This window comes from Sciurus vulgaris (assembly GCF_902686455.1).
Source record: "Sciurus vulgaris genome assembly, chromosome: 7".
Lineage (NCBI taxonomy): Eukaryota > Metazoa > Chordata > Mammalia > Rodentia > Sciuridae > Sciurus > Sciurus vulgaris.
In genome coordinates, this window is record NC_136467.1 from 32,739,101 (window position 1) to 32,764,132 (window position 25,032).

The 25,032-nt window shown below is 37.0% G+C and overlaps 1 protein-coding gene across 1 annotated transcript; it reads left to right on the plus strand.

Annotated features, from left to right (window-relative positions):
• The first annotated feature begins 961 nt into the window (after nucleotides 1-961).
• Nucleotides 962-15,003, plus strand: VNN2 (vanin 2). The gene is made up of 7 exons (XM_079146244.1): nucleotides 962-1,182; nucleotides 1,308-1,438; nucleotides 3,617-3,809; nucleotides 5,814-6,102; nucleotides 7,358-7,731; nucleotides 8,727-8,897; nucleotides 13,828-15,003. The coding sequence occupies exons 1-7, from the start codon at nucleotides 970-972 to the stop codon at nucleotides 14,002-14,004; spliced, it is 1,548 nt and encodes a 515-aa protein (XP_079002370.1). The 5' UTR covers nucleotides 962-969; the 3' UTR covers nucleotides 14,005-15,003.
• Nucleotides 15,004-25,032: the final 10,029 nt, after the last annotated feature.

Genomic DNA, 25,032 nt, shown 5'->3' on the forward strand with positions numbered 1-25,032 from the left:
ACAAAAATGGGAGTTGCGCATTAGCTGAGTTGTAACAGAGATGATGATCTTTACTGTCACCAATCCTAGAACGCTTCTCTTTCCCTGATATCTACCTTCCACAACAGAAAGAAGAAAAGAATTAAGGAAGGGGGTGGGGGAGGAAGGAAGGAAGGAAGGAAGGAAGGAAAAGGACTTGTCTCTGAGTCCAGTCTTGATTTCTCCCCTGAAACAACCCTAGCTAGGCAGAGGCATCTGGGAGTCAGTGTGTTAGACCCTAGTGATGTAGCAGTGCACACACTAGACAACTCTTCTTTATGAGACACACATTTCTCAGTCTTTAGTAGGAATGAGTAAGTTAGAGTGTTGATTTGGGCTAAATTTTTTTCTCAATACTGTTGTACATTTTCCCAGTAGTAAATATTTAAAAATTTTTCTCCTTTCCTAAAACTAAATGTGATGTTAAGTCAATCAACAGAACAAAAATTGCTGCCAATTTTTAAAAAAAATTTTTAGTTGTAGATTAACACAGTACATTTATTTTATTTATTCATTTTTATGTGATGCTGAGGATGGAACCCAGGGCCTCACATGTGCCAGTCGAGTGCTCTACCTCTGAGCCACACCCCCTGTCTGTGCTGACAGTTTTTAAGGTTAGTAAATGAAATGTTTGTTGTGCTACAGTTTTTAACATAGGAGTTAATTTAGTTATCATTTCCTGTTAACAAAAGGGTAACTGTACTATATTTGAATTTTTAAAAACATGGCACTAAATGTTTATCAATAGTATATGTTGTTTATGCTTCAAAATACTTTCTGATTGTATTCATTTAACTGCAACAGTTTATCCTCCAAAGTGTCAGGTCAGTGTGTTCATAAAATTATAAAATAAAAGCCCAGCAGCTGGCAGTCATGTTACCTAAATGTTCTTCCTTCTATAAATACCACTTGAACATTAGTTTCACTTTCAGAAACAACCAAACCTTGGCCATGACCACTTCTTCTTTTCCAATTACTGCCATAGTTTTTGCCCTGATCACCCTGCCTTTCTGTGCTCCGGACACCTTCAAAGCTGCAGTGTATGAACATGCAGTCATATTGCCAAGTGAAACAGAAATACCTGTTTCTCAGGATGATGCCTTGATCCTCATGAACAAGAATATAGACATTCTGGAGAGAGCAATTAAGCAAGCAGTTGGTCAGGTATTCTTTTATTTCTGCTAATCACAATTTTGGGGAGGAACAAGGGAATTGGTTAGGAGACTGGTGTGTTGAACCACAAATTTTGTACATAGAAAAACAATTTTGATTTGATTGCTTCTGAACAGGGGGCTCAAATCATTGTGACTCCAGAAGATGCACTTTATGGATGGAAATTTACCAGGGAAACCATTTTTCCTTATCTGGAGGATATCCCAGACCCTAAGGTGAACTGGATTCCATGTCAGGACCCCCAGAGGTATTCAGCTATCCTAGCTGTCTATATTAAAGTGCTGTAAATTCTAAAGTATACATGTTCATTAGACGAAAATTGTTTTTATCATATTGTGGTGTATGTTATATGTGGACATTTGTCAGATTTTTAAAAATTGCGCCTAGAGGAAAATATTCCAAGCTCTCTGTTGAAGGGACCACATTTCACTGTCATAGAGTCTATTTCTCCTAGAGTCTGTCTCCTAGGCAGGAAACCTTACCTTGGGCTTTACCTTCTGCTTTGAAATTGCATTTCCCTGTACTCTTGGAGCTAATCTCTCTGGGAAGAGGTTACTTAGAAACCTTCTAATGTAAAATATTTTATATATATGTATTGAATATACAAATCCTTCTGTCTAGTATGACAGGAATATGATTGATTTAGACACATTGCACATACATTCATTCTTTGCTCCTTTACCTCTCATTCCCCCCTCCTCTCTCTCTCTCTCTCTCTCTCTCTCTGTACCAGGGATTGAACCCAGGGGCACTAAACCATTGAGCCACATCCCCAGCCCTTTTTATATTTTATTTTGAGTCAGAATCTTGCTAAGTTGCTTAGGGCCTTGCTAAATCACTGAGGCTGGCTTTGAACTTGTGATCCTCATGCCTCAGCCTCTGGAGCTGCTGGGTTTACAGGGGTGTGCCTCCTCGATTAGCTCCTCTCTCTCTCACTTTTTACTTCCTTCTACCTTTAGTTAAGTTTATTAACACTGCTTTGTCATGATCTTGATGGAGAATCTCAGATACCACATTTTTCTGGGTACTTCAGATAATTCTGAATTTTGTCAGAACAAGGGTGTGGATGAAATGACTTTTCTAAACTTTAGAGAAATAAACTGCAATAAGAGAAAACTATCAGTCTCTGTATGCTTGCTATTTCCTTCCTCTTCTAAGCTGATGCCTTTTGTGGGGTTTGTTTTTAAAAAAAAAAAAAAAAACCCTCTCTTCTGTGAAGGAAGAGAGGTCTATAGCTGACTTCTAGATTTCTTGTTAAAAACAACACATGTTGAAAAGTTTGCGGAAGAATCAAAGAGCACAGTGGTCACAGGAAGTAGTGAAGGTTGGGGAAGAGCTTCTTCCATAAGGTTAGTAAACAGCTCTTTCATAGTCCCTAATAGAAGGAACAAACTTTGACTGAAATGAAAAAGTGGGGTGGACGGTGGCTTACATCATCACCCAAAACAATGAAACAATACAGTTACAGTTATTTCCACTGTAGGACTGAGATCACCCTCACAGACATAGGAAGCACTCAAAGAACAGCAGGTCTGGGGAGGCAGACCAAGAATTCAATTTTCTACATCTTACGTTTGTGCCGCCCCTTAGTCACCCAGGTGGAGATGTCCTCCTGGCAGTTGAATATTTACCTCTGGCCTGAGGGAATAGATGGAAGTCTGGAGATAGAAAATCAGAAGTCCACATACAGATGGTTTTTAGCTCCCGAAGGAGTCCACAGGTGGAGTGACCTAGAGGAAAGAACAGGTAAAAGGCTTGAGCACTACAAAGTTCCAGTGTTGACATGTAGAGGAGATGAGGAGGAACCAGTGAAGGACACAGGGAAGAGCAGGAGAATGACAGGGTACTGCAGGGAGACAGACATGTTTCTAGGAGGACAGTGGAGATCTGTCATCTGTTGTAGATAAGCAAGATTTGAGCTCAGGTTACGATTTGGAGTCATTGTTGGCGTTATTAAGAGTTAAGATGATAGAAATGAGAGTTTATCTGGAGTGTTTCCAAATGAGAATGGGCCAGGAGAAACTGCTGACTCTAAGAGGGACAGCTTTCTCAAGGAATTGTGCTATAAGGGGGAGCTGAGGACAGAAGCCATGTCAGGAAGTGCACAGAGGGGCAAGAGAGTTTTTATTCTAATTTGGAAGGTACTAGAGCATATTGTATACTGTTGGGAATGATCTAGTAGAGAGGAGACAATTAATGATGCAGAGGAGTGAATAGTGAATTGCTGGAGCAATAGATGTGATGAAAGAAGTATTCATCAGATTAAGTATAATTACTGTGTGTGTTTTTTTAAGTCTGACCTTCTCTATGAGTGGTTTTATATTGACATCAATTATCCATAGAATCTTACTATTGTTACTGTCTCTGTATGAAGTGACTTAAATACAATGAAAAATGGAAATGAGGTAATTAACATTTGATTTAGATTTGGTCACACTCCAGTGCAAGCAAGACTCAGCTGCCTGGCCAAGAACAACACCATCTATGTCGTGGCAAATGTTGGAGACAAAAAGCTATGTAATCACCGTGACTCAAAGTGTCCGTCAAATGGCTATTATCAATATAATACTAATGTGGTGTACAATTCAGAGGGAAAGCTGGTGGCACGCTACCACAAGGTAAGAGAGGGGTGAATGTGGAAAGCAGAGCCAGATTTGAGAATGGGGAATACTATGTTTAGGAGTTTGAGCTTTATTCTTTATGTGATAAATACCATTAGAGATTTTTTTTTTTTTTTTTTTTTTTTTGGTGAAAATGAGTAATAAAGAAAGTGGAATTCTAGGGAAAAAAAAATCTAGAAAAAAATGGAGACAGAGACCTGTTAGAAGAGTGTCATAATGGTTCAGGTTTGAGATAAGATTGTTGTGTTTATAGAACAAATACTTTTAATATTGATGGAAAAGATACAAAGCTGATTGTAATGTGGGTTGTAAGAATCAGTTTTGAGTAAATTAAATTTTTATCAAATTACAAAATTATTTCATTTTCTATACCAGTGAACTTAATTACCTTTTTGTAGATTTAAGTTCAAACCATAACATTTTTACTTTAATCTTTGAATTAAAAAACAAAGAAAAATAACCCTTAAGTTGCAGTCTTGTGCTCTACTGAGTAGAGAGAGGCTGGCCTTTTTAAAATGACTTCATATTTTTCTAAGCATCTTAAATTGTAGCCTAGGAATCTTTTCAGTGGAGGATTTATCTCCTGGAATTCCCAATTAAAACATAAATATCAGCCAGGCATGGCGGCGAATGCCTATAATCCCAACAGCTCAGGAGGCTGAGGCAGGAGGATCAGAAGTTCAAAGCCAGTCTCAGCAAATTAACGAGGCCCTAAGCAACTTAGTGACACCCTGTCTCATAATAAAAAGGGCTGGGGATGTGACTCAGTGGTTCAATTCCTGGTATCAAACTAAACAAACCAACCAAACAGACAAAACCCCCCACAAATATTTATCAAAAGGAGTGATATTAAACCAGTAGTCAAACCGTTTTGATCTTGTACATCTACTGAAAAAAATTGTAACGTGGTTCCTAGATACATGAATATTTATTTGTATATTATTAATAAAATACAAAAATATCAAGAACTTTTAAAATATTGTTTCGGTTTTGACCACTTCCTTTCATATATTGTTAAACTTTCATTTTTTTCTCAAATTGTGTCTCATACTAGGAATAAAAATGTAAACTCTTCCATTTTCTTATTTGGGAGACTAATTTGCATTATTAGTGACATCTTTTTACTAGTAGTACTATTATCTTTTAAACAAGAATTATTTTAAACAATCTACCCATTCTGCAAATGTTGATTTAGTCAATAATGGTTGCATAATTGGGCAACCCACTTACTCAGGTCATGTGACCAGCAGGAAGGCATAGTGCACTGAATATGGAAAAGCTTGTGAACCTACAGACCTTCTAAGTTGAGAGACACTCACTCTGCTCTCAGGGTACCCTGGGGAACATTCATGAGCCTTGACCTCTGACATCATTGATCCATTCTTAAAATGCTTGTGAAGTTCAGTTGCTTAATGTTTTTAGTAGACAGTAAATTTAGAAAGGTCTTTAATGTCTCTTTCTCAACATTTAGCTTTCATTTCCTGTATGGCAGACCATTTTATTAATTTTTGACCCTGATTATCATATTAGATGAGGTTAGTCTTTTAAATTTATTGTTAAAGAATTGGAGAGAATTAAACAGAACATTACTTTTGAGAAGTAATTTTAAAAGCTGATAAGAGTCCTTGAGATGACTTCAGATAGAACAATATAAAGAGAAAGGTAACATCCTTCATGTGACTCACAGGTATTTTCTTGCATCTGTTATGTTTCTAGTTATCAGGGGTGTGAGGAAGAATAATGCCTTTGGGGTTCCTAGGGAGATATTTGGCTCTTGAGAGAGAGAACAGAGTTGTTCTGGACACATGTTGCTTATTCCTCTACATTGGCCTTGGAAATTCACATCTGATGATTGTCAGATTCATTTACTTTCTAGATGTCCTGTTGCCCATCCTCACCAAATCTTTAACTGATTTTGGAGGGATTTTATAAGTCATCTCTTCTGGAAACAAGACTTTACTAGTCTTAGCTGGTATACTAAATACTATGTATTTATTATAGTACCATCTCTACTCGGAGCCTCAGTTTGATGCCCCTGACAAGCCAGAGTTGGTGACTTTCAAGACCACATTTGGAACATTTGGCATTTTCACATGCTTTGACATACTCTTCCACGATCCTGCAATTTCTTTGGTGAAAGATCATCAAGTGGATACCATACTGTTTCCCACAGCGTGGATGAATGTTTTGCCCTTTTTGACAGCCATTGAATTCCACTCGGCTTGGGCAATGGGAATGAGAGTTAATCTTCTTGCAGCCAACACACATAAGGTCGGCCAAAACATGACAGGTAATTTGAAATCAGGTGTGGTATGTATCTTATACTTCTACTTGTGTAGAAACCAATGCCTCAGAGATCAGTCTTATTTTTTTGCTCTTCGGTTGAAATGTCTCACTATGTCTGTCCTCCATTTACAATAACAAAAGAAAAGCTAGGGCTGGTTTGTAAGTTATGGTTATGCTAAAACTTTATGTGTACTATTTCATGTTATCATTATATCTCTGTATGATGGATATTAACTTCTGAATATTAGAAACTGAGACACAGCACAAATAACTTGCCAAAGTCTCCCCAGCTAGCAAGTGGCCAAACAGGGAACTGAACAAAGATGTGTTCTAAACTAGCAAAGTCAGAGGATTATATTATTTTTAGGCTGCCATGTAATAAGTCACCTTAAAAGTTAAAAATAAATGTGACTTAAAACAACAACCATGTATTATGTCATACCATTCTGTTCATCAGGAATTTGGCAGGGGCTTAGCTGGGTGGCTCCAGATCAGCCTTATCTCAGGTTGCATCAAGCAGTTGGCTGGTTAGCAAGTCAACTGAAGGTGGGTCTGTGACCAGGATGGCTGGTTCACATGACCCTTGCTAGGAACTCTCAGTTCCTTAGTTGCTATTGGCAAGAGGCCCTCATTTCTTGCCACATGCCTGTCCATAGGACTTTGTAATAAATGTATCCTCTTGATATGGAAATGTGCTTCCTACAGAGCAAGTAATGAAAGAGGAGAGAGAAGAAAGAGTCATAGAAAGACAGAAAGAGAGAAAGAAGGAGGAAGAAACTGTGGTACGCTTTATGGTCAGTTATCACCATCACCTGTACCAAGTTTTGTTCATTAGAAGGGAATCACTAGGCCTAGGGAAAGGGAATTAGATTCGCTTGTTGAATAGAAGAGTATTGAATAATATTTGAACACATTTGAAAATGGCCACAGTGGAGAACAAAAAAGAATTTTGCATTAGCTTTCTCCACCTTTCAGGGACTCTTGAACACAAATATTTTTATATTTGGTTTAATTTTCCATGATGCTAATAATTACTGCTGTCATATTGAGTTTATTTGAAATGAAACCATTAGACTTATACTTTAATCTCTTCCAAGAGAGAATTGGAGAAGTAATTAGGTGTTGAGTGTAACAGGAAGCCTGTATGGCCTCTCATTGTCCCAAATACGAGGATGCAATCACATGTCCAACTCTAATGGGGAAATTATTTGTGTGTGTGCATGCATTATTGTTTCAGAAGACTTGTCTTCCATTCCCAGGGAGTGGTATCTATGCACCACACTCTCCTAAAGTGTACCATTATGACATGAAAACAGAATCAGGAAAGATCCTCTTTTCGGAGGTGAATACACATCCCCGGATGTCCCCAGACTACCCTGCAGCTGTGAATTGGAATGCCTATGCCAAGACCATCAAACCATTTCCAGTACAGAAAACAACTTTTGGGGGATTTGTTTCTCGGGATGAGTTCAACTTCACAGAACTTTTTAAAAATTCAGGAAATCTTACAGTCTGTCAGAAAGAGTTATGCTGTCATCTAAGCTACAGAATGGTAGAAAAAAAAGAGAATGAATCATACGTTCTGGGAGCTTTTACAGGACTTCACGGCCGGAGGCAAAGAGAATACTGGCAGGTAATCTAAGCTTAAGTAAAAGGGAGTATTTATGTGTCAGTAAATTCCAGGTGAACTTTTCATATTTGTTCCAGAAAGTCAAGTGCCTTATGTTGGCAAAACTCCATGCATCAACAGTATATCACACGCACGCGCGCGCGCGCACACACATACACACACACAGAGGTTAATCAAATATGGTATTTGCTATAAGAATTATCTGATTTTTTTGCTTTGAGCACATTTTAATCGATTTTTTTTTTTTCTTTTTTTGCGGTGCTGGGGATTGAACCCAGGGCCTTGTGCATGCAAGGCAAGCACTCTACCAACTGAGCTATATCCCCAGCCCAAGCACATTTTAAACAATGATCTGACCATGATGATTTTCTAGGTGACCGATGGATGAACTAGTTTGCATATTGTGGTGAACTTGAGAAGTGTTCCTTATTTAGGTTTTTCCAGTGATCTGAATAGTCTTATTTTTACTTGTGAAACCAACAATGAGTAGGAATACTGTTTTTACTTAGTTTCTCTCCTAATTGATGTCCTAGCTTTTTGTTCCCTTCAGATGACAAATTTTAAAGATTCAGACTTTTTCTAGTGTTTGTTATGAATTTTCATTTTTCTATGCCTTACTATCTTCTAAAGAGAAGGATATGGAAAGAGGTGAGGTTCAGAGTGGTCAAAATCTTCATCATCCTTTCGATATCAGTATTATTGTTGCCCAAAGATCCCCTAGTTTCTCAGACTTAATGCCATCATCTACCATATTGAACTAATAGTTTAAGTCTAATTCTGAATTGATTTATTCCTTTCAATCCACTTGCTATCCAGGAAATGGATCATCTCTCAAATAGCTTCACATTTTCAAGAAAGCAGATAATTATAAGAAATATGATTCCGATCTCTTAATGGAGATAGGAAGCCATGCCTAGCTATGATTAAAAAGCCAGTCAACAGTTCTAGTACGAGTAACTGAAATGTCAGGTGTGTTTATCTGCATCTGTTCCCTATAGGTGTGCACAATGCTGAAGTGCAATACTGCTGATTTGAAAACTTGTGGACAGGCAGTAGAAACTGCTGCTACAAGATTTGAAATGTTTTCCCTTAGTGGTACATTTGGTACAGAGTATGTTTTTCCTGAAGTTCTGCTTTCTGAAATTAACCTGTCACCTGGAAAATTTGAGGTAAGAGGATTTCAAGATTATTTTCATCTTCTCTTTCTCTGAAGCCAAGTCACACAAGCTGTGACAGTTGCTATGGCAACTTTATTAATTAACATTTGCTGTGCAATGAACTTCCTCAAAACTTAATGCCTTCAGACAATGGCTATTTATTTAGCCCTGATTTTGTGGATTGTCAATTTGTACTGGGTGTACAGCCTGTTTTTCTTGTTTGAGACGGGTTCAGTTGATGTTGCTAAGCTCATTGTTTCTGTCACTAGGTAGTGAGTTGGATGGGGCTGACTGGTTTGTCAGTATTGTGTTAAATAGCTGGGATGATTAGGGCCATCTCTCCTTGTGGTCTCTAATCTTTCACCAAAGATGGACTTCTTCACATTTTAGTCAATTGAGTCCAAGGGCATCAAAAGGAAAAGTCACATTGGGCAAGTTCTTTGCAACCCTCTGTGTGCTTAATTATATGTGTCTCATATAATCACCTTTCAACTGCTGGAAGCACAGCAAGTCACAGGAGCAACATAGAACCTATGAGCTCAAGACACCATTTATTGAAGGATTTTTATTTATAGGTTGTAATTTTCTTTTGTCACAGGTGGAGACGAGCTGAAAACCAGACATTTATTTTACAAATTGTAGTGCTATAACCAATTAATTCATAAAAGAAGAATTCTAATTTGAGAATAATTCTAATAATTTGAGAATTCTCAAATTAGAATTATGACTGCAGGTTTACATCTGCTAGTATATGTCATGCACATGCACACGGACACAGACATACACATACTCTACCAATTAATGCCATCTCTGATCTGTGGCAACTGGTGGCAGGGTTTCAGTGACTAGGCTGGAGTCACTGCATGTTCTATAAGGGGAAATAAGAATATAAGTTGATTCATCCAAGGTGTTGGGCAAAGAAGTCATTAAAATTGCAGATTTCTAAGGTTCATGTCACATGTCTATATTTTATATGCTATTGGATTGGAAAATATCATATTTACAAAACATATAATTCTATGAAGAAAACAGTTTAATTTATAATGCAAGCTTAAGGCTGTGAAATACAGAAAACAGGAATCCTTGGCTGCTATAGAACCTGGTTAGGTTGACTCTTATTAGCAAATTAATAAAAGCATAACAGCCAACTACTGGAAATTGTGATCAGATCTGAAATGAGGAGTCTGGAGTCCAAATTCCAGTAGTTGAAAGGTGACTGGACTGGCAGAAATAAGCATAGATGAGCTAAAAATATGTGAACTTACTTTAAGGGAGTACAAGAGGAAAGCAGAGTCTCACAGCTGAGGGAAGTCTACTCCTACTGGTACATTAAATCCTGCAGACTCCCAGCCAGCTGAGCACACAATCTAATTTTCCATGTACTACTTTGACATTTTTTTTCCATGTCATACATACATAGACTGCACTGACAACTCTCTCTCTCTCTCTCTCTCTCTCTCTCTCTCTCCCACCGCCCCCCATACCAGGGATTGAACCCAGGGACACTAAACCACTGAGCCACATCCCCAGCCCTTTTTATATTTTATTTTGAGACAGAATCTTGCTAAGTTGCTTAGGCCCTTGCTAAATCACTGAGGCTGGCTTTGAACTTGTGATCCTCATGCCTCAGCCTCTGGAGTGTTAACCTCATGAAGCCACCTCATCCAAGGGAAAAGAATTAAAAAAATATGCTGGAGTTTTCCAGATCAGGTTAAAGATCTGGAGCCAGAAATGCCCTTTTATTCTTGCTCTAAACCACACACCCAAGTGTGGTATTTGAGAAGTTGGATGCACACAGTTGAAGAGGAATTTGAGAATATCAAGAAATTTGTCCATAACCATTTCCTTTCTTTGTTTTAACATTTTCATCCTGACTGGTGTCCGAAAGTAGGGAACAAATAGAAAATGATATTAAAGTCTGAATGCTTAAGTGTTGAATTTGTAGTGTATGTAGGTCTCAACTCTAATCTTAATCATTATGTGGGGGTCATTCTGTTTCCCAACTCTGGATCCTGAATCTTAGATGTTAGGGAGGGAGGGAGGGAGGGAGGGAGGAAGGAAGGAAGGAAGGAAGGAAGGGAGGGAGGGAGGGTCCCTATCCTTTAAATTAGGCACTTACAGTATCCTTACCATTTGTACCTTATCTCACCCATTGCTGCTCATTTTCAGAAAGAAAAAATGAGATACAGAATGCATTAGATCAGGAAAGATATATGGCAGGCCCTTGCAGACATGGTCTTTGGTATAATAGATCTTTGGAGGAACTGCTATAGTCAGGGTGCTGTAGATGTTCATTTTTGCAGATTCAAAGTGGCATGAATTTCCCTGAAATGCATCAGATTCTAAGGAACAAATATTAATCAAACTCACAAGATGGATGAGAGCACCCACTCATTATTTTTGAAAATAGTTTCACTTTGTGGAGAACAGTGAACTCTCATTTCAAGAAAGCTTTCCACTGGTCAGTCCTCTCAAGAGTACAAACTACAGATCAGAATATTTGTTTTGTGAGCACAGAATTAAAACAAAGCTGGTTGGGCATTCCTGAAAAAGATTCCAGGAGGTAATGCGCTTCTCCTCTTTAGGGCTAGTGATCTAAAGACCATGTAGGATTAGGGTGCCTACTTTTCTTTCTTTCCTTCTTTTTTTCTTCTGTAACAAACCTTATTTTATTTTACTTATTTTTATTATTATTTTTTATTTTTACAGAGTGCATTTTGGTTCATTGTACTCAAAGGGGGTACATCTTTTCATTGTGCATGATGTAGATTCATACCATTTATGTAATCATATATGTACATAGGGTAATGTACATGTACATAGGTCTCATTACACCATTTTTCATACCCCCATCCCCTCCCCCTCTCATCTCCCTCTATGTAATCTAAAGTTCCTTTGTTCTTCTCTTACCCCTTCACCTACTTTTCTTCAAAAGAGCCAAACAAGCAGTAAGCACTTCTTGATTTGTTCAGTTCTTTCCCTGGTGACTTTGAAAAGCATGGTCCTTCTGTTAATATATCATTTCTGGAGGGACCAGTTGCAATATTGTAGGTGACATAGCCAGGCTCACAATGTCTTCCTGAGCATTTCTCCAGTTCCATTGACCAGTGAATACTCACTTGGCAAACATTCACCTTATTATCTTAGACCACAGTTGTCGCAGAAATTTCAACACACTAAGTATCTTTTCCCCTCTACCACTCTAGTTTTACTCTGAGATGGTGAAGTGTTACTGACTATCCCACAAATGTGGAAACATCTTGCTCTAGCACCTTGGGCAACTCAGACTCCTTGCTGAAAGCATGAGCAGAGTCTACTGTTAGCCTAACCTTGGGAAAGCCACTTGACTTCTGAATTCTTACAGGTGAGGATGACTTCCTCACTGATTTGGTTAGGATCAAGTATGATAATGCACATGAAAGCAGTTTGTGATCAGTGAAGCATCATAATTATCTTCTAGGATATTTAGTCATTTTCTACTTCCAGTTATAAAATGTTTTCCCAGTTTCCAACTTCAACCTTGTTCAAACTGTCTTTCCCACAGCTGATGGTTTATCGCTCTCTTTTTTTCTTTCTTGTGCATTGCTTCTCTATTCATTTCCTTTCATTCTTCCTTGTTCTATTGTTGTCTGTACCTAGTTCCCTTGTGGAGAATCCTATGTGTCTGGTCATTTGTGGATTTCACAATCTAATCTCCACCTTCTTCTGACCATATGGCTTATTCTCCTCTTCACTAATCTTCAGTTTTAACAACTTGCTTTCTGAGGAAGAAAAGGAAAAAGCCCTGTTTTGTGGCATTTACCATTTTTTTTTTCTTTCTTTCTTTTTTTTTTTGGGGGGGGGGTGTAAATATTCCCACCATGATCAATTTAAAAAATGGCTCATGCTATGGTTTGGAGAAGTATTCCCCAAAGGTCCCCAGACTTGCTGCCCAGGGTGGCACTATTGGGATGTTGTAGACCCTGTAGGAAGAGTGGGCTAGTGGGAAGTCCTCAGGTCATTGTGGGTGTGTTTCTGCTCTTTGGCTTGGTGATGAAAGCAGTTTTGCTCCACCATGAGCTCCTGCCATGGTGTGCTGTTCCCTCAGAAGCCCAAAGCAATGTTGCCCCTCCCCTCATCTTGAATTGGAAACTCCAAAATCAGGATCCAAAATAAATCTTTTCTCTAAGTTAATTATCTCAGGCATTTTGTTATAGTAACAGGAAACTGACTAACATAGTTGGCCTAACAACATTTGTGAATGTTTCTGGAAATTTAACAATTTAATGTAAGCCTATACCCTACTGGCTCAAGCACATCACTGGGTTAAACTCAACTATAGAGGACAAGCACATTGCCTAGGCCTGTCACAAACACTTCCAAACAAGAATGAGCCTCTGCTGCTCAGATTTCTGCTTTCCACAATGTTTCTCTGCCACACAACTCTAGGAAAAAAAACCTTTTGACTACTTTTCCTAGATTGTATCTCATTCTGGCAAGCAGACCAGGCCAGCTTTTTTTGTGTGTTGTTTTTTGTTTTTGTTTATTATCTGAGGCCTCCTTAAGTTCTTATCTATTTTCTTTCTAATATACTAATATACAGATTTCTCTATGGTTAGAATTTGCTCATTTTTACCACCAACTTCTCAGTTGCTTAAGGGAAAAATGTTCTCTATTTCCTTATTTTCTTGCACACAATTGGACCCAATGAATCATTGATGCTGCTGATTTTGACTCTTCATTAATGGTTACATTCAATCCTTGAAACTCAAATCGTGGGCCCTCTTTAGTTGCTCTAGTTTTCATTAATGTAAATAGCTATCCTTCTGCCCATCCTACCTGCTCCTCCCTCCCAAGTAGGAACGACTTGATCAACCAGGTAAGGAATGGTTTCAAAATTATTAGTTCAATTGCGATACGTATGTTAATAAAGCTGACTCTACTTTGCTTACTTTCTCTTTAGGTGCTGAAAGATGGGCGTTTGATAAACAAGAATGGAACTTCTGAGCCTATCTTAACAGTGTCACTGTTTGGCAGGTGGTACACAAAGGATGCAGTTCACAACTCATGTCCAACCAACAATTCAGCTGTAACTTACCTGCTGATATCTACATTACTAATGATTTATAAAATGTTGTAATGATAATAGGAAATCTCTGTCATTTTAAATGTATTTATCAGGTTCCCAAGTGAAACTCTGGCTATTTAAAGTAGTATAAATCAAAGATTTCTATTTTTTTCCCAGTAAGGATTATTTTTAAGTATCGTAATTTTCTTTCTTTTCATTGTTTCCCCCTTTTGACTGACTATGCTAAAATGTTGCAGTGTGGCATAATGGAAAGAGCATGGAATTTAAGGTCAGAAAAATGATTATCACACTTACTAAGCTCCGACCTGTGACCCCTAGAGTGTACATGTGTGTGAGAAAGCGTGAAGGATCATTTCAGGGACATTGTAAACATAGCCGTGTCTTTGAATTGTATACGTTTCCTTTGACATTAAAGACCTTTTGAACTCACCTAGTTTTCTGTGATAGTGATTAGGGGGAGAATCTGCTTCACAATCAGATGGTAATGTCAATGTTCATCATAACAGGGAAAAGTTATTTTGAGATGTTTTAGAAGAAATGATAGCTATTCTGCTGGGAGCAGTGGTACATTCTGATAATCCCAGCAACTTGGGAGGCTGAGGCAAATTGTAAGGCTGAGGGCAGCCTTTAACAAGACCTGTCTCAAAATAAAAAACTAAAAAGGGCTGGTGATGTTATTCAGTGGTAGCATCACCAGTGCAAATAAATAAATAAATAATAACTATTCAAAGTTCAAATCCAAGAAGGCCTGACCGAGGGTATTCATGGTCCCAAACTGTTCCACCTGAAGGCTACAGTTTAATTTAATAAGCACAAATTCCATAACACAATGACCATTGTTGTTAATGGTATAATTCAACATTGGACAGTCTACTTCTTTCAATACTTATGTATCGTCTATGTTACTTGAAACATATCATATGTTTGTTACCAGTCACCTAATGCAGACATACTTAAAATTGAATAAATTTGAATTTTTAGTTTTTTTTCTGATTTTTATATCCTCTGAATTATTTTTAAGTTCATTAAAAGGCTAAAAATTACAATTGAGGCATTTGTGTTTTGTTTTTTATATTGCTAAAAGTCTATATGTAGATTCAATTTAAATATTCTACTAAAATGAGATAGACCATTAAGACCACTTTAAAATTCAGTGGCTACTATTAATAGAAAGGATATACCCAGCAAAATCAAGCTTCAGAAGTGATGATGAAATAAAATCTTCATTAATAAAAGTTAAAAAAATTCACAAGTAGACAGCCTATACCACAAAACATACTCAATAAAATATTTTATGAGGAAGAAATGAAAAACAAAAGTGAAAACCAGCAAAGGGAGGAACTACACTAGAAAAGTAGTCAATCAAAGGAGAAACTAATTCAAATTAAAAACCAGAAATAAATCAAAATGATGGAATAAAAATCACTTCTCAATAATAACATTGAATGTAAATGGTCTAAGCTCATCAATTTAAAGACACAGACTGGCATATTAGATTAAAAAACAAGAACCAATAATATGCTGTCTCTAAGAGAATTCACTTCATAGGCAAAAACATCTACCGACTAAAGGTAAAAGGATGGGAAAAAAATGAATCACTTATATGGTTCTTGTAAACCATATAACATTTATATGGTTCTTGTATCCTCATATCAGATAAAGTGGACTTCAAGCCAAAGTAAATCAGAATGAACAAAGAAGACCATTGCCTACTGCTTAAGGGAATTATATGTCAACAAGATGTAATATTAGTAAATATTTATACCCTAAACCATGGAGCATTTACATACATCAAACAAACCTTTCTCATTTTCAAGAATGAAATAGACTACAACACAGAATAGTTGGTGACTTTCACACAGTTCTCTCACCACTGGATAGATCCTCCAAACAAAAACTAAAGAAAGAAGTTATAGCGCTAAAAATACAATCAATAATTTAGAATTAACAGACATATATAGAATATTTCATCCATCAATGACTGGATACACTTTCTCCTCAGCAGCAATGGATCCTTCTCTAAAATAGAGCATATCTTAGGCCACAAAGTAACTCTTACCAAAGACAAAAAATAGAGACAATATCAGATTCTATCAGATCATAATGGAATGAACTTAGAAATCAACCATAAAATTAAAAAATGGAAGCTACTCTAACACCTGGAGATTAAATAATATACAACAAAATGATGAATGGATAGCAGAATAAATCAGGGATGAAATAAAAAAGTACTTAATGGTAAATGAGAACATCAATATAGCATATCAAAATCTCTGGGACACTATGAAGGAAGTTCTAAGAGGAAAGTTCATTGTATTGAACCCATTCATTAAAAGAATAGAAAGTCACTAAATAAATCAACTAACATTACATCTCAAAGCTCTAGAAAAATAACAAATCAACATGAAAAGCAGTAGAATACAGGAAATAATTATCAGAACTGAAATCAATGAAAATGAAACAAAAAAAAACTATTCCAAAATTCTATGAAACGAAAAGTTGGATTTTCAAAAAAAATAAAATTGATAAACCCTTAACCAAGATAATGAAGAGAAACAGAGAGAAAATTCAAGTTACTAAAATTCGTAATGAAAAAGGAAGTACCATGATGGACAGAACTGAAATACAGACAACAATCATAACCTATTTTGAAAATTTATACTCTAATAAAATAGAAAATCTGGAAGACATTGACAAATTTCTAGAGACATATGAACTACCCAAATGGAATCAGGAGGACATAGGAAATTTAAACAGATTCATTTCAAGAATGAGATGGAAGACACCATCAAAAGCCTACCAATGTAGAAAAGTCCAGGAACAGAAGGATTCTCAGCTGAGTTCTACCATTTCTTCAAAGAAGAACTATCACCAATCCTCCTCAAAGACACATCAAGGAAAGAAAACGTCAGGCCAATATCCCTAATGAACGTAGATACAAAAATTCTTATAAAGTACTGGAAAATCCATACAAAAACATATTAAAAAGATAGTGCACAGCAAATCAAGTGGGGTTCAACCCAGGAAGCAAAGCTGGTTCAACATATGGAAATCAATAATAGTAATTCACCACATCAATAGACTTAGAGACAAGAATCACACAATTTTCTCAATAGACGGAGAAAAAGCATTTAACAAAATACAGCATCCATTCATGCTCAAAACACTAGAAAAACTAGGGATATTAGGAGTATGCCTCAACATTTTAAAAGTTATATATGTTAAACACAAGGACAGCATCATGCTAAATGGAGAAAAATTGTAAGTATTCCCTTTAAGAATTGGAACAAGACAAGGATGCCCTCTTACACCATTTCTATTTGATATACTCCTGGAAACTCTAGCAAGAGCAATTTGACAAAAGAAAAAAATTAAATGAATACAAGTAGGAAAATAAGAGCTCAAACTATCCTAATTTGCCTATGACATGATTCTATATTTAGAAGACCCAAAAATCTCCACTAGAAAACTTCTAGAACTCATGAATGAATTCAGCAACATAGCAGCATATAAAATTAATAACCACAAATCAATTGTATTTCTATATATCAGTGATGAATCAATGAAAAGAGAAATTAGGAAAACTATCCCATTCACAGTAGCCTCAAAAAAAAAAAAAAAAAAAAAAAACCCACACTGGAAATCAATCTAGCAAAAGAGGTGAAAGACCTCTATAATGAAAACTGAAAGAAATTGAAGAAGACCTTAGAAGATGGAGAGTCTCCCATGCTTTTGGATAGACACAATTAATATTGTCAAAATGGTCATACTACCAAAAGTGCTATACAAATTTAATGCAGTTCTATTACAATTTCAGTGATGTTCTTCAAAGAAATAGAAAAGGCAGTCATAAAATTGATTTGGAAAAATAAGAGGCCTAGAATAGCCAAAGTGATCCTTAGTGAGAAAAGTGAAGCAGAAGGCATCACAATACCAGACCTTAAATTATATTACAGAGTTATATTAACAAAAATGGCATGGCATTTGCACCAAAACAGACATGAAGGTCAATGGTACAAAATAGAAGACACAAAGACAAACCCACATAAATGGTTATCTCATACTAGACTAAGGTGACATAAACATATATTGCAGAAAAGATAGCCCCTTCAATAAATGGTGCTGGGAAAACTAGAAATCCATATGTAACAAAATGAAATTACACCCCTATCTCTCACTTTCAGCTCAAAGTGAACCAAGGACCTAGGCATTAGATCCGAGACCCTGTGCCTATTAGAAGAAAACGTAGTCCTAAATCTTCATCATGTTGGTTGAGGAACCAACTTCCTCAACAAGACTCGTATAACACAAGAAGTGAAATCAAGAATCAGTAAGTGGGATGGAGTTAAACTAAAAAGCTTCTTCACAGCAAAGGAAACGATCAAGAATGTGGAGTAAGAACCTATGGAATGGGAGAAAATCTTTGCTACCTATTGGGAATGACAAATGAATCATTGCTTTGAACTCCATAGCCTTGGAGAGCTGGCCTGAACTTTTGGGTTCCTCTCAGTACAATGGTGCTGAAAGATGTGCCCACTTGCAGGTGGTCACTGTTAATGGGGCAGATTTCCATGCCTGTGGTAGAATTCATAGGTTCTATAGCTTTGAATCCAAGTGCCTACTTCCCTGGGGTGGAAAAGATCCCAGGGTGCTTAAATAGCCTTGGGGCACCAGCTGCCTGCAGTAGGAAGAATTATTGCTAAGCCCCCAATCAGGCCAACTTCCCCATGGCCTCTCATTTTTGTTTGCTTTGAAGAAGCTTGCTCCCAATAAATTCCTTTGGTGTGGTCACTAGAAAAAAAGCATTTGCAGGCTTTTCCCCTTTATTAGGATCAGACTCATCTGGTCTCTTCCACCCATCAAGCCCTTGCTTTAAAAAATATTTTCCGTAATTTTTGTGTTATTTCTTAATATTACTTTTGAGACTTTTATTTCCAGCCAGCCCACACCTCTGAGGGTTACTAATTCCCTCCCTGCATAGGTCAAGGTTGAGAGCCACCTGCACCTCAGATAGAGCATTAATCTCCACAAAGAACTCAAAACACCACCAAAAAAAAAAAAAAAAAAAAAAAAAAAACACAATCGATAAATGGGCAAAGGAATTGAACAGGCCCTTCACAGAAGAAACACCAATGGTCAACAAATACATGAAAAAATGTTCAACATCTCTAGCAATTAGAGAAACACGAATTAAAACCACACTGACATTCTATCTCATGACAGTCAGAATGGCAATTATCAATTATCAAGAATACAAGTAATAGAAAATGTTGGCAAGGATGTGGGGAAAAAGGTACACTCATTGGTAGGACTGCAAATTGGTGCAGCCACTCTGGAAAGCAGTATGGAGATTCCTCAGAAAACTTGGAATGGAACCACCATTTGACCCAGTTATCCCACTCCTCAGTTTATACCCAAAGAAATTCAAATCAGCAGACTAGTGATGTGGCCCCATCAATGTTTATAGCAAATCAATTCATAATAGTTATGCTATGGAACCAACCTAGGCATCTTTTAACAGATGAATGGATAAAGAAAATGTGGTATACACAGAGCAATATTATTCAGCCATAAAGAAGAAAGAAATCATGGCATTTGCCAGGAAATGGATGGAACTGGAGACTATCATGCTAAATGAAATAAGCCAGTTCCAAAAAAAAAAAAAGCTAAATGTTCTGTCTGATATGCAGAGGCTAACACACAAAAATAGAAGTACATTGGATTAGACAAAGGGGAATGAAGGGAAAGGAGAAGGAATGGAAACAGGAAAGACAGTAGAATGAATCAGACATAACATTCTTATGTTCATATCTGAATACACAACTGTGTAACTCCACGTCATTTACAACCACAAGAATGGGAAGTTATATTCTATGTATGTATAATATGTCAAAGTACACTCTACTGTCATGTATAACTGAAAAGAACAAAATAAAAAGAGAGAAGGGATATGGTGGGTAAGTCATACTTTTTAATTTTGAAAAGAGCTGATATGTTCCTTTGTTCAACATTAGGACATCAATAATGATAATTTTAAAGTTGTGGTGAACATAGTCCCAATTATACGATCATCAAAATTGTGTGTTCTCTTGTCTTTTCATAAAATATGGATCATTTTGAATTTGCAAGGTTTTGCTTGAGGAGGTTGGATGTTGTGCAACAACTTTGTTGTGTGTTTGTGACTCTTGAGCAATGATATATCATTTCCAGTTTAGAACCTTACTGGAAGTTAGCAGTTAATCTTGAACTCTTTGATTTGAGTCAGATACAAACAAGGAGTTACTCATAGATTCCAAGGTACAGTTCTTTTGATCAAAGCATATAGACGTCAGTGGAGCCTCAACTTATTAAAAAAAAAAAAAAAATCACCAGATGTCAAGGAAAATAAAGAAAATGTGCTTAATTGTGGAATTGCTCCCACTACAACTTTATTTTTTCTTTTTTACAGTTCTGGAGTTCAAATCCAGGACCTCACACATGCTAGGGAAGAGCTCTATCACTGCACTAAACCCAGGTATCCCACTACACTATTTTAACCCATCTATCCACAGTGGTTTCACATGCACACATCGTGTGTTATCACACAGCCTCAGCATTATTTCCTCTGGCCTTAATTTAGGGAAACGAAACTGGGACAGGTAGCCCTATAATTTCTAGAGTCTAATGACACAGTCCAGTTTCTTTGATAACTCAGCTTTACCTCCCTTTAAACTTCTGTGCTATTTCTTGAGTCCCTGGGGTTCTGGAGATCATAAAGTGTTCCTATTTGGCTTGTACTAGATCTTTATTCCCCCTGAAATGTTCTTTTACAACTTCCCCACTGGCAACCTCCTGCACGGCAAAGCCACGTCCTTAGTGTCAGATGTCCCCCAGGGTTTCCCTCATTCTCCACTTTCTTTCTTTCATTCAGACAATGTTCATATTCCAAGCCACGGGCACTAGGGCAGTGGTTTGTGCATCCTCTGCTTTCTCTTCCACTCTGTAGCTCTGCCCTGTGATGCAGTCTATGCAGTGATTTTTGTGATGTACTCAAAGCCTACTCTGCAATGACCTCTACTCCTACTTTCTACTTCATTGCACGATTTTTATTATTTTATCTCTTTTCAGAGCTTCAGGTTGTTCTACACAGGTGATTTCTAGAAGAATATTTTCTATTTTGACTTTTTTTTTGGCCTAAATTCTATTTCAAACATATCTCCTAGATGTTCCATAAATCAAAATATTCTAAAAGAAATTGGAAGGCAAATCCTGGCCCCAAATAGGGTCATCACTCACATGCATGTGCATACCTATCTCATATACTGGTTTTCCAGAAAGGACATGTGAATGTAGAAATAATTAATAGCTGACACCTGTCAGGAGGACTTCTTGAATACACAGAGGGGACAGGGAGTACTTGGAAAGGGAAAGAAGGTACTTTTTAAGAGAGTTTCTAGGCCATTTGAATACAAATCAAGAGAGAAAAATAATGGGAATAAAGTTGTAAATGTTGCTAACAATATGAAATCATTTTTGTAGACCCACTCAAAATTAGGGTCTGGAAACTATGACGGAGGAGGAAGCTCATGTTTGCCTAAGTACTTTCTCAGGCTCAAAAGAAATTCCTTCTTTGTATCGTCATCCATGCTTTACACACCTTGCAAGTATGCACACACTTCTGTAACCAGGCTTATCTTTAATCTTTTTCAGGATTGTCGTAATTCAGGTAAGATGCTCTGGACAGAATGTTTACCCAGCAACTGCTCCTCCATCTGTGAGCTGAAGCCCATCCCAGCCTCCAGTCTACAAGAACAAAGAATTCTGTATCCAAAGCTAGACTTAACTTTCTGTCTTTTTACTTTTAAAACTTCACCTTGCCTCCACCTCTTTGAATATGTCCATACTTTACTATGGCACATAAATTTCCATCGCTATTCTCTGCTTCTCCCAAATAAATGTCATTACTCTTTGGAAAATCTCTCTGTTTACTAGGGCTGACAAACTGAATGATTTCAATTTACTCATCTTCAGGAATCTTATGACATCATTTTATGTAAATATGGATTGAACAACCCGTGACAACTTGATCAGCTACTTGTTATAAATCCTTGATCCTTCATCATCTATGTACTTTTTAATTTTGCATTTCAGAAGCCAATTTTCTCTTGAAATGCTGTACCCTCCATCTATCCCTACTGAATTTTTGGATTTCAGTTCATTGACTGGGAGACTCAGGACATCTTTTAATAAGGACATTTTGCATGATAGTTTTAATATCTGATATTATAAATAACATTTTAGGAAATTGCCAATTATAAGAATCCCATACATATGATAGTTTAAAGATAAGATTGCTAACATTTTGTTTTCGTTGTTGTCTTTCTTTTTCTTTCTTTTTTTTTTTTTTTTTTTTACTTTTCCAGTTAAATCATGTTTCAGCGTCCCAAGTAGAGATCACCAAGTACCTAGGTCCCTCTTTATCACACTGGTAGAAGGACAGAGGTCAGGGGAGATGTAGGGTGGAGCTGACTGAGATCTTTCCAGGAAACACAACTTCTGTCCTGTGGTCATCTTGGGTTGAGACCCAGATGGCTCTGCCAGCAGTACCCGGACTCTGATTGAGAAAGTGACTCTCAAAAGGACAGTCTTTCAGGATCTTCTGCCATGGTGCCTTTGAATCAGTGTGCAGTTCAATGCCAGGAACACTTTTATGTGGTGAAGAAAAATGATAGCTCATTGGTCTCCTAGAATTAAATGTACACATTTTGAATAGTTACCCATAGTGATTAATGAGTCAAAAAATCTTAATAGATTAAAAGTAGACATAACAGACATATAAAATATTTGAGTCTGGCAGGCCAAGATGGGAATTTTCATAGACTATGAGGATACTCACATGGTTAGCAATTACAGAACAGGATTTCATGGCATTATTTTTGGCATCCTATCTTACATAAGATATATGTTTGTCCTTTCATCACTTTATTCATCTCCATCTAGCCTGCTCTTTTTATAATCCTCTATAATCAGGAGGTTGACTGTAGTAAATTTTGGGTTACAGAAATGTTTCCATTTGCTAGAACTAATCAAAAAGGCAGAGCTAAAGAAATAAAAAACATAATTAGATAGGTCTTTATCTGACTTAAAATATAGAAAATGGTAGATTTTACAGAAAAAAATGTGAAGCCTAAAATATTTTATTTTCTACAAAACTTTATAACTATTATAACTATTATTATTCCTAAAACCTTTGTGGCATTGGTATTAGTGGCCTCATTTTACAGATAAAAACTGAAGTTTAGAGATCTGGACAGATTCTCTAAATATAGATACAATTAATAAGTAGAGAACTACTTATTAACTTATTAATAGATCCTAGCTCAACTGAATTAAAATCCTGGTACCTACTGAAGACACAGTACTACTACCAACTGAAAAGAAGCTATTTTATGTTCCGGCCAAACTGCTTATGCTTCATGTTGGAAGAATCATCACATTTCATGTATTTATCACTCAATTGAGCTTCTTGAGGACACAAATTATGTTTACTCATCTTTGACACATGTCTAACGTATAGCTCAGTTCCTGAAACCAAGGTGCTGAATGAAGGGAGAAAATTACTAAGAACAAAGTGCCCACAACAGTATTGGCTCTGATTTGGGACATAATAGTTCTTTAGATCCAATTAGATGAAATGAAAATCTTCGTCTAAATCACACCTCAGTATAACCATATGTGAATTCACACTTACGTATTTTAGCTTTGTGTAGAACTTTACCCATGAGTTAGTGAGAGCTCTGTCACTTAGAGATGACATATGCATAATTGCTTCAAATCACTCCTGTTGGGGGATGTCTAATCTAAACATACTCCTCACCACATCAAAATGGAAGAAGAAAACATGTAGTTAGCAGATGGGTGCCTTCCTTTCAAGTTCTGGGTTAGAAACTTATTCATAGGTTAAACATCTCATTGATTTGAGAGGAATGCACAAACATTAGAAAAGATGATACAATGTATAAGAAGTTAAGTGGCAGAATAAAAATTCTAAGAAGGAATGAAAACACTGTAAGTAGAATAGAGGTGAGGAGTTTGAAATTTCCTCAGCAATGCAAATTGTTCTGCCTGGTTGCATTGACTCTTCCAGGAAGAAAAGGCTGCCATGACCCAGGGAGTCAGGGATTGTACTCAGGAACTCTTCCAGCTTTCTATAGTGAATGCATGTCGTTTCCCTTGGCTGGTTCTTTCTTCTCCCTTCTTTCATAGAGGGAGTTCATTACTTGTAGTCTGGTTGTGGATCATCCTTCTAGGCTGCAGGGTGTGTGGAATATTGCCCAGGCCTCAATAATCACAGATCAGACCCCCTACACTCAGAGATTCATGCAGAGGTGAGCACATGTGAAGGCAGGTCAGTGAGAATCTTGAGTAGGACTTTCAACTTAACAATTGGAAAATAAACACTCTTCTTTAAAGTAACTCGAAATATACATTTGTTTAAAGCAGTTCTTTTAAAGGAACAATTAATTTAGAATTCCTAATTGCTATCTTCATTACAAATTGAAAAAAGTCCATGTCCAAGGACAACCATAAAGGGAAGATGAGCTCTGAAGATGTCACTCAAGTACTTGGGTCCATCCAGGTAAAGTCAGTATTCAACAGAACTTTCCAGTTCTGTGCAAGCCATGGAGTGCCATTTTTTGGTTCAAGTTGTTCTGAATTGGATTACCATCATGTGGACAAACGTGTTTCCTCATTTTTGTTACCCTTACTTAATTGCAGAGTGAGTCACACAAAACTTTGAAATGCAAAGGCCTTATGTACTTTCCTTCAGGGAGGGGTGCTTTGAAAGCCTATTGCCACTCTTCCATCAGTCCTGGGCATAACAATCTCAAAAAACAGAATTGGCAGCGGTAGCTCCACAGGGGACAGGCATGGATTTTGTGATGTGGGGAAAAAAAGAGGAAAGAGCCTGCCCAGGGCTTAGATAATGCCTTGTGGAGAGTCCTTCATATTAAAAAAGAAACCCATATTCCAAGTTACTTTAAAGATTTTTATGCAAATGCTACCAACCCATAGAAATGTATGAAGGATGGCATAGCA